Source organism: Triticum dicoccoides, chromosome 7B (assembly GCF_002162155.2).
Source record: "Triticum dicoccoides isolate Atlit2015 ecotype Zavitan chromosome 7B, WEW_v2.0, whole genome shotgun sequence".
NCBI classification, from domain to species: domain Eukaryota; kingdom Viridiplantae; phylum Streptophyta; class Magnoliopsida; order Poales; family Poaceae; genus Triticum; species Triticum dicoccoides.
Window position 1 is genome coordinate 78,865,176 of NC_041393.1, and position 11,041 is coordinate 78,876,216.

The 11,041-nt window shown below is 54.0% G+C and overlaps 1 protein-coding gene across 1 annotated transcript in view; it reads left to right on the forward strand.

Annotated features, from left to right (window-relative positions):
• The first annotated feature begins 8,047 nt into the window (after positions 1-8,047).
• LOC119338467 (stromal cell-derived factor 2-like protein) overlaps positions 8,048-11,041 on the forward strand; it is a 4,937-nt gene continuing 1,943 nt past the window's right edge. The window contains exons 1-3 of the mRNA XM_037610800.1: positions 8,048-8,358; positions 8,457-8,597; positions 9,188-9,328. Of these exons, the coding sequence (XP_037466697.1) occupies positions 8,254-8,358; positions 8,457-8,597; positions 9,188-9,328 (387 nt within the window). The 5' untranslated portion in view covers positions 8,048-8,253. The remainder of the gene's footprint in view (positions 8,359-8,456; positions 8,598-9,187; positions 9,329-11,041) is intronic.

Sequence of the window (11,041 nt, forward strand, 5' to 3'; positions counted from 1 at the left end):
CGCCTGCTGAGGCTCTTGAGTCAGATCCGACTTCTTTGGGGGGAGCCGGCACAAAGATGGAGTCTGATTCTGGTGAAGGCTTGACAAACGGCTTAAGGAGGCGTCGAAGGGCGACGCCAGATGGTATTGCTTGGCGGGTGGAGCCGATTCGTGCCAGGGCGTCTGCTTGGTCGTTGTCATTTCTTGGCACGTGAAGGAACTCGCACCCCTCAAAATATCCACTGAGTTGCTGTACAAGGAAACGGTAGCTCGCCATGTTTGCATCCTTGGCGTCCCAGTCACCAGATGACTGCTGGACCACTAAGTCGGAGTCGCCATAACACAGGATCCGGCAAATGCCGAGTTCTTTGGCAAGCCGGAGCCCGTGAATGAGTGCCTCATACTCAGCGACGTTGTTGGAGGCGGCGAAATGGATTTGCAGCGCATATCTGAGCTTGTCGCCTTTGGGGGAAGTGAGGAAAACGCCGGCTCCCAAGCCGGTGCGCATCTTGGAGCCGTCGAAATGCATCCGCCAATGGGTGGAGTTGGGCGCTGGCGGTAGGTACTGGATCTCGGCCCAGAAGACGAGGAAGTCGGCCAGTGCTTGCGACTTGATGGCGGTGCGGGGCTGGTAGTAGATGGTGTAGGGAGCCAGCTCAATGGCCCATTTGGCCACTCGGCCAGAAGCGTCTCGGCTTCCGATGATCTCGGCTAGTGGGGCTGTGCAAACCACAGTGATTGGATGCTCCTGATAGTAAGGCTTCAGCTTCTTGGCGGCAAAGTGCACGCCATAGCACATCTTCTGGTAGTGGGGATAGTTCTGCTTGGAGGCCGACACTACTTCGCTCAGGTAATATACCGGTCTCTGGACAGGTAGCGCCTTGCCTTCCTCCTTGCGTTCGACTACAATGACTGTGCTGACTACCCGGCTGGTGGTGGCAATGTACAAGAGCATGAGCTCTTTGGGAGTCGGTGCCACCAACACAGGGGGAGTAGTCAACATTTTCTTCAATTGGAGAAAAGCTTCGTCCGCCTTGGGTTTCCACTCGAAAAAGGTTGTCTTCTTCATGAGCTGGTATAAAGGGAGAGCCTTCTCGCCCAGCCGACTGATGAATCGGCTGATGGACGCCAAGCAGCCAGTGAACTTTTGCACATCTAGCAGTCGGCTGGGTACCTCCATCCTCTCGATGGCCTTGATCTTGACAGGGTTGCACGCTATGCCGCGTTCAGAGACCAGGAAGCCGAGGAGTTGGCCGGCTGGTACTCCGAAGACGCACTTCTCAGGGTTGAGCTTGATCTGGAATCGGCGCAGGTTCTCAAAGGTTTCCTTGAGGTCTTCCAGCAGTGTTCCACGCTTTTCCGTCTTCACCACCACATCGTCTACGTAGACGTGGGCGTTTCTGCCGAGTTGCTTGAGGAGGCACTTCTGCATGCAACGCTGAAAGGTGGTGCCGGCATTCCTCAAGCCGAACGTCATGGTCAGGTAGCAGAAGGCTCCAAACGGCGTGATGAAGGCGGTTTTCAGTCTGTCAGCCGGGTTCAACTTGATCTGGTGATATCCTGAATATGCATCTAAGAAGCTCAACAACTCGAATCCGGCTGTGGAGTCTATCACCTGATCAATTCTCGGCAGAGCGAATGGGTCCTTGGGGCAAGCTTTGTTGAGGCTTGTGTAGTCAATACACATCCGCCACTGCTTGTTCTTCTTCAGCACCAGGACCGGGTTTGCTAACCACTCTGGGAAAAATACTTCCATAATGAAGCCGCCTGCCAGGAGCCGGGCTATCTCTTCTCCAACAACTCTTCTCTTCTCTTCTGACAGGTGGCACAAGGGCTGCCTGACGGGCTTCACATCAGATCGGACATGTAACTTGTGCTCGGCGAATTCCGTCGGTACACCTGGCATGTCTTTAGGGGACCATGCAAAGATGTCTCGATTCTCACGGAGGAAATCGACGAGCTCACCTTCCTATTTGCTGTCAAGGTTTGCACCTATGACAGCGTACCTCTCTGGGTGCTCCGGGTCCAAGGGTATCTTCTTTGTTTCTTTGGCCGACTTGAACGAACCTTCAGCTTCTGACTCCTTGGGGTCGGGAGACATCTCGAGCTGCTTGCCAGCCATTGCCACAACCCGGTCAAGAAGCCGCCTCTCGGCCGCGATCACCAGGGACTCGACTAGCCGACTGCTTTCGGCCGCGCAAGCGGACGACTTTCTGTAGTTGCCGGCTATGGTCAGAATTCCCTTGGAACTCGGCATCTTCATCTTGAGGTAGGCGTAGTGGGGGACCGCCATGAACTTGGCCAAATCGGGTCGGCCAAGCAACGCATGGTACGGGCTTTCGAGGTCCACCACTTCAAACCAAACTGGCTCTCGGCGGAAATGGTCTTTGTCTCCAAAGAGGACGTCTATCAGGATCTTGCCGATTGGTGAGCAGGAAAGGCCAGGAACAATGCCGCGGAACACAGTCCGGCTGCTCTGAAGCTGTATTTGCTTGATTCCTAACTTCTCCATGGTATCCTTGTACAGAATGTTGATGCTACTGCCTCCGTCTATCAGCACTCGCGAGAAGCGAGCGGCCCGCCTATCTGTGGCAAAAGTGGCACCTAAGACCAGGGCGTAGGAGCCCGGACTCGGCATCACCTCTGGGTGATCAGCTCTGCTCCAACTGATAGGCTTCTCGGACCAGTGCATGAACTCTGGAGTACTTGATGCTACTGCGTTCACCTCTTGCTGCTGCTGCCGCCGGCTGCGCCGATCGTCAGCCACACTGGTGAACACTACATAGGCTCCGTGCTCTTCTGGGTACTCGTCTTGTATTGCGCCGACTGGCCTGGCTGCCGGCTGCTGGGGCGGTGGTGGAGGCGGCGGCCCAGCAGGCGGAGGAGGCAGGAGGCCGTCTCCCTTGGCAATTCTGGTGAGCCAGTGGCATTTCCGGGTGGTGTGATTCGACGGCTTCGCACCGCTGTGGAACTTGCAGGGGCCGTCTAGAGTCTACTCGTAGGAGAAAGCCGGCTACCAAGCCGCCCTGCCGCCCTTCTGCTTCTTCGGAGCCGGCTGTCCCTCAAGCTGCTCTTCTTCGATCGTGGCCACCTACCAACTGCTGGAAGCCGACTGAGGGGCTTTGCGCTTGTGATCGTTCTGATACGGGTGCCGGCTTGATTCTCCAGCCGGCGTCTTGGGAGCCGGCGTCAGCACTTTTTCGGAGGCGTCCACCCAGAGCTCGGTCTTCATTGAGGAGTCGGTCGTGGCATACTTGTCCGCGATGACCAGTAGCTCGTCAAGGGTTACCGGCTCGTCGCAGAGGAGTCGGTGCTTGAGGAGAATGCCTTCGTGGCATCCGGCAGTGAAGTACTCTATGGCCTGGACCTCGTGCACTCCTTCACAGGAGTTGCGGAGCTCGGCCCAACGCGTGAGGTAGTCGCGGGTCGATTCGCTGGGCCCTTGCACGCATAAGGAGAGCTGTCGGGGCTTGGGAGCCCGCTTGTATGTGCTGGTGAAGTTGCGTATGAAGGCTTCGGTGAAGTCTAGCCAGCTGTTGATGTTGTAAGGCTTGAGGCTGTTGAGCCAGGTGCGCGTCGTGCCTTGGAGCATCAGGGGGACATATTTCACGGCAACGCGTCGATTGCCATTCGCTATGCGAACGGCGGTGGAGTAGTCGATCAACCATTCTTCCGGCTTCACGGAGCCGTTGTACTTGGGCGTGTCTCTTGGGAACGAGAACCCTTTGGAAAAGGGCTCGTCGCGGATGCGGGGGCCAAAACACGGTGGGCCGACATCATCTTCTTCTTCCAGGGCCAGGGATCGCGCTAGGCGGTCGATCCGATGGCGGACATCATTCTAGCCGACTCCTTCGCGGCGACCAAGTCGGCCGCTGAGAGTCGGATGCCGACGGGCGGCGAGGTAGGATATCTTTCCCCGCGAGGCGGAGGAGGCGGCAGGTCGCCTCGCTGCTCCACTCCTCGGGGGCGGCCTTCTGCGTCGCGCTCGATGGTAATATGAGTCCGGCTGCGGCTGGCTGCCGGCTCCTTCTCTTGTCTCGCACGGGCGCCACCCGCAGTCGGCGTACGCGACGTCGCGCCGTGCTCTCGGCGAGGGGGGCTTCCAGCTCGGACGTCAGCTTCATGCCGGGTTGCGGCCGCATCGATCAACTGCTGGATGCGTCTGGTCATGTAGGGGAGCTCGTCGGCCCCCAGTCCGTTTAGCTCATCAACGATCGACTGGGCGGCACGTAGGTTCTCGAGGGGCGTGGCGTAGACCGGGCCGTCTGCTCCCAGCATGCTGGCGATGGCCGCGCTGCGTTTCTTGACGACGCCGACTCGGCTTGGCCCTTCTGGAGGCGGCATGCCGAAGGCGGCGCGGTCGACTTCGCGCTAGTGGGCCTCCGTGAGGCGTCTCATGGTGGCGATCTTCTGGCCCTCCGCAAGGAGGGCAAGGCGGCATGCCTCCAGCGCTTCGGCGTCAGCGTCCGCCGGGATGGGGGCGGACAGATCGTGCAAAGTGGCATATAGGGCGTCGCGGGCGTTCTCGTCGGAGGCGGCGCCGTGGCTGATGATGAATACTTCGGTGACGGTGCTGCCGCCACTGTCGGCTCGTGGGAGAGGATCGTCGAAGACGATCACGTCGGAGGGGAAAGCGTCGAGCGACACGGTGTCGGAATCGACAAGCATCGGGTCGGTGGAGCTGACCGACTCCAAGTCCGCAGTAGGCTCGCCGGAGACATGGAGTTGGTCGAGGAGGCTGACGAGGCGGCGCTCGGGGCAGCCTGTGCCCGCATCGGATGCGGGCTCGTCGGAGATGCGAGCCTCGCCAAGAAGATCGGCAAGGCAGCTCCCTGCGCAGGCATCGTCGACGCTTTGCAGCGCGTCGGGGCAAGCGTCATCGGGCGTGCCAGGCTGGCTATGCTCGCTGGGGAGGAAGAGGGTTCCCGTCCAGAGCAGGTCTCCGGACGGCGGTGCACCAGGCCCCACGGTGGGCGCCAAATGTCGGGGGTTGGATGCGACATATGCCAAAGGATGGCTTATCATGGTGGGGGCGAGTAGAACGTCGCCGGTGCCTAGAAACGGGATGAGGCGAAGGCATGCACGCCGGCGAATCTTACCCAGCTTCAGGGCTCTCCGTAAAGATAACACCCCTACTGCTGCTCTGCGGGGTCTCTACATGATCACTATGGCAAAGTGAGTACAAGGTTGCTCCTTGAGCTGTTTCCTGGAGGTAGGAGAAGGTGAGGCTGGCTCCCTCCTTCCTATATGGTCTGGTCTGGTCTAAAGGAGCGATCCCCCATGCCCCGGGGGGCTTATATAGGCCCGCCCCTAGGGATACAATGGTAATCCGGCTGGGTGTGGGTCCCAGCCGCCTGTCTCTTAGGCCGCCGCCTTCTCCGCTGACTGTCGGGGCCCGCCGACTGGCGGGCCCCGCTGACAGGCCTGGTACTGTAGCCGTGCTTTTTATGACGCTGGCTTGGTCATGGGGTCGTGGCAACAGTGCCGCCGCCTGACGGGCGATCATTGTTGCCATTCCCCGTCTTGTCTGGTTAATGGCGCGTGGGGCCCGTGGGAGGGGCCGGCCGACTCTCGGGGGCCGACTCCCAACGGGTCCGTCTTGTGGCACTCTTGCCGTCTTCTGTACCCCCACTGATGGGTGGGACCCGCCATCTCGGGGCCGTACAGGCAGGCCGTCGTGGGCGCAGTGCGCCGCCCACGGGGGCTGAGGTCAGGGCAGGCATGGCAACAGTGCCGCGCCGGATGGAGATCTCCATTGATACGGCGCACTGTAGCCACGCCGGCCCTTCGTAAGCGAGAGGGGGATGGGCCACGCGGTGGCCGTACCCCGTCCCGTCCATCATGGCGAAGACAGGAGGAGGTCGGAGTCGCGGGCCGACTCCCCATAGCCGGCTTCTCTGGAAGCCGTCAATAGGAGTCGGCTTATCTCGAAGTCGCCCCTGGGACTCGGCCGTGAGGGACAGTTCGGAGTCATGGGCCGACTCCCCATTGCCGGCTTCTCTGGAAGCCGCCAATAGGAGTCGGCTTATCTCGAAGTTGTCCCTGGGACTTGGCCGTGAGGGACAGTCGGCGGCCTTGCCGCCGACTCCCAAGAGGCGGCTCCTTATCGCGGAGTCTTGAGGGGCGCAGCCTGCCCCGATGTTTTGAAAGGTTCTGGGGCTCGGGTTAGCCTACCCGTGGCCCATTACTCCGACACCGCCAGAGTTGCCGCCCTGCAACCAGACAACCCCGAGGAAAGGGGGAGAAGGAAGAGCGGATGCATCCGGACCGGCACACCCCTGTCGAGGCCACCCATCGAGGCCACCCATCTCTCCTACCGAGCTCCCCGCTGAACGCGAGGAAAGGGGGAGGAGGAGCCGACGCATCCAGACCGACACACCCTTGTGTCGGTGATAGGTGACGCGGTCGCATCGGGGCCACCCGTCCCTCCTACCGAGCTCCCCATCGAGCACACACTTGTGTCGTCCCACCATGGCAGCCGACACACATCCTTGTGAGGCCACCAGCAATCGCGCCCACCGATGAGGGGTACCAAATCGACCCGCAACAGTAGCCAAGGGAGCTCACTAGAGATGTAGGGTTGGGTGATTGACTTGTATATCTTTCTCATGGACACGTTCGGACGTGGTTTGTGGATGGTAGTGTATCTGTTTTAGGGAAGAGCGTTGGAAGATGCCCTAAGCGTCCAGATGAGCGCGAACAGTTAGTAGCAAAAGAGACAAGACACATTTATGGACATAGAAAGAAGCTGCTTATAGGAAGCAAAACACTATTGAGATGGACAACAAACATGGCAAAGCAAGACAACATATACTGAACAGATATATCTAAATCGGAGTTTGCTACAAAGACTTCTTAATGTAACAAACATGGTGAAGTTACTATGGGTCATCTCATTTACATAATGATCTGTGCTTCATGACGGTATGTATGTCCTATCGGCTTAAAACGTCAACCTAATCCATACAATCCCTTTTTATCACTATGAAAATTCCAATCTATACGAAGGGTGTCGAAGTACTTTCAAGAGCCGCAATAGTGTTGGTTCCTTCCTCCATGGGGCTTACTCCAACTGCTCCCTTGCAACCAAATTCTGCAGCGGTTTTACAAAGCAAGCTACCCCGCCCTCATTGGAGACATCTAGTTATCCTCGGATATCACGCTCATTGGATCCAAATGATGGCTAAACTAACAAGGTGTGGAAAGGCGATGGGACCGCCATAGAGAAACATGACAGTTGTAATCGGTGCGGCGACCAGTGAATGGGAACTGAGTTGGGAGGAGAAAGAGAGTAGGAGCAGTAAGAACAACGACACATTGAATCCCTCCCGGTCCCATGGTCCAGAGACGGTATAAGCCCAGACGGTCCAATTATGTAGCGAGAGGATAAGACTTAAAACACACCATACTTGTAGGCGTGGAAAGCAACAACCTATAATTGTAACATCAACACAACCATAGAACAAGAACTACTTGTAAGCCAGCATCAACCCCGGCGAAAAATATCTTCTATATGTGAATAGCTACCCCACTATTAGATTTCTTTGCACACACGTGCTTCCATGTCACCTTAGTTGTTGAGAGTCGTCTGATCAAAATTGAGTGGCATCAACCAGTCACGCATGTACTCATAAGTACTTATACTCCATGCAATCCTCATCAAGTTATGCATGTTATACTTTTTGCATTAATTGCGAAAAAATGCCACCTCATCAAGAACTTACATATTTCTTAAGTTTTATTAGGGGAACATAGTAGTACTTCTTAAGTTTTAGGAGTATTGTTTTTAAAACGTAAACCCATAACACGTTTGCATATATTCCCGTTAGTTTTAGTTGTTTTAAGCACTATTTTAAGCCCATTATGAAGGGACCAGACCTGTGAAAAATAAGTTGTTGAGGGGTCCTCGAGTATATGAAACAATGCACATCACTGACGCGGCTGCAACACGTGTCGTCCTCTGGTTCGTCCTCTGTACGTGGAAGCCGGATGGGCCCCGACCCGAAGCCAGTCTCCACGGAAGCAACGACCAGGGCAAGCACAAGGTCCCGGAGATCGTGAGATCCCAACGGCCGCAAGCACACACCGCAACAGCACACCCAGGCACGATAGACCACCCTGCTTCGCCGATCGCCGGCGGGAAAGGCCAAAGCCCCGCGCGCCTCGCGCGAACCCGACGCGGCCACGGCACCACCGGCCGCCGCCGCGGCCAAGGGGAAAGGCTCCTCGCCGTCACCGCGGCCGCGATCCTATCGCGCCACCGCCGTCGTCGCGATGGCCGCGTCCGTCCTCGCGCTCGCCGTGGCGCTCCTCCTCGGGGCTAGCTCCCGGGTCGACCACGGCGCGGCCGCCGCCCCCGTATCGGATGAGGGGCTCCAGGTCCGCCTCCCAGATCTTAAGATCCGCCAAACGATTTTATTTTTTTGGTTGTTGTTGCGAGGAACTGGGTTTTGATCTGGATCTGGGTGGCGTTGCAGGTCACCTACGGGAGCACGGTGAAGCTGATGCACGAGAAGACCAAGGTGAGGCTTCACTCGCACGACGTGGCCTACGGCTCTGGCAGCGGCCAGCAGTCCGTCACCGGCTTCCCCGAAATCGACGACTCCAATAGCTACTGGGTGGGTGCCTCTCCATCTCTTATGGTTTCATTTGGCGCAATTACAGCCACCTTCCAAGTTCATGTCAAACCATGGTTTTAAATTGATCAAGCCAGCGTTGGCTCTTCGTTCAGAGTGCAAATGCTGTACCCGTATTGATTGAAATCAGGGTGCAGGTGTGCATGTCACATCAAAGAAACATAGGAATGGTATAGAGAATTACAAACATTGTAAGGTCTGGATGGAGAAAAACGAATCATTAGGCATCAGTTGTTCACCTGCCACTTACATTGCCCAAACTGTGGAAATTTCTCACTTAGATTCGTTGGATAATTATATGTAGCTATCCAATCTGACATCTCACTAAATAGATAGATAAGTCACGGCAGTAGCATGATGAAACTCTAACACTGACACTGCAATACTGCTAGTTTTTTTCATTCCCAAACCCAAAGTCCCAACCTAATGATATTTCGTGGCTAAAGAATTGGCAGTTAACTGCGAGATTAATATGATCTGTCTTTCATGTAGTCTGATATTCCACCCTGAAGTAGGCAAGGTTAGAAGATGCTGTTCAACATCTAGGCTTGACTTTGCTTGTATTCCTGCAGATTGTGAGACCTACTCTTGATTCATCAGCCAAACAAGGTGATGCTGTTGAAACTGGTAGCATCATCAGGTTGCAACACATGAGGACACGGAGATGGTTACACAGCCACTTGCATGCTTCACCATTATCTGGTAACCTAGAGGTTAGTGTGATACCTAATAATTGTTAGTTTTGATATGTGGAAGAGCCTGTAAACATTGATTTACTTAACATAGTTTGTTCTCTAGAAATGAATATTCGTGCATTATGTGATTCCCAGTAGCCATCATACTTAGGGTCAGGAGTAAAGCTTTTGTGATTAGACGATATGATTTTTTCCCTAGGCAGTAGGCACTCCTAATGCATCATATTTAAAGCTATATCTTATACACTAAATAAGCATTTTTATACAATCTCAGAATGCTTTGTATCTAACGGTTCATATTTAATATGATTTGTGATTTTAGTAGTAGAATTCCAACTATGTGGCTTTTCGTGGAATGGGTCGCGCTGACCACTGTCGAGCCTAATCAAGCACGGCTGAGTTGTCTAGATATTAACCACATAAGTAATACTAGTGAATCAAATTAACTGAAAAAATGCACACTCTCACAAAGCTTATTCACCAACAGTCCAACATCTCTGAACTGGACATTCACCACAAGCAAATTGATTACACATTTTAGTGAAGCATTAGCCACGAGAATCATCCACATAGCAATTTGATTCACACAATCTACAGATATATGTTGCTTAAAAGTTAAAACCTCTATTTACCAATGATTCATGATACATCTGTGTTGATGCTATGCAACTTAATATTATCAGGAGGCCAAAGCCAACATATATATGTGTACAAGAGGATGCCAAGAGACTAGAATGCAAAAGGCGAATGGACATCATTAATATAACTCTTAACATTTTAATTCGTAATACCGGTACTCAAGAGAGCTGTGCATACGTTTTCTAAGCGGATTTCGGAGAAAATCAACCTATGATCCACCTGCTTCAAACATTAGAGGATTTCTCAAGTGCGCAGTAGATAGGGAGGGGGAAGTAATGCAATGGTGCTCGGGATTGGTTCTTTAAGCACTGGATACTTGTATATTATATAAAGCAATTCCAAACATTCTCAATCTATCTTTGCATCTTGCTCGCACAAGCCTGTTTAATGCTGGATCTGCACTCTCAAGTCACTTTCCCACATGGCGAGCATAAAACTTCGGATTTTCTATATCGTAAAAGCGGACTCCCATTTCACGGGTAGAATGAATAAAGGCATGGTTCGCGTCAGGACTATAGCCAGCCCGTGCTGCTTCAGTTCAACTTTGAGTCCACGAAGTAGGTTCCATAGATAACATAGTATCAGAGAGAGCACATGTAGATAGATATACTATCTAGAACATATTCTGCGAATACATGACCAAACTGGGACTAATTTTCCTAATTCCTTGGTGTCTGAAACATCCTCTGCAAATCAGTTTCATAAATTAACTCACAGTACACAAATAACTCCACTTAGATTCCATTCCCGAAACGACAGGCACGGAGGCAGTACATTCAAAGGGAGCACGTACGTAACTCACGGTGAGCAAGATGAAGGCCTCCATTGGCTTCGTTAGTTAGCAATCAGACACCAGCACTTGTAGCACCAACGATAGAGGAGGGTCGGGAAGGAAGGGGTGGGATTGGGGGCGTACAGGATCAGAACAGCATTTAGGTCAGAGGAATGCCTGGTCAGGGCTTGGTAGTGGCCCGAACTGATGACTTTGCTAGCATCGTTGGTGGCAGACAGCCCGAGACCTGAGTAGGTTAGGCAACGACATGGGAATGTGTTGGGAAGGGAGGTGGGGAAGATGCAGTGGAGAGCAAGATG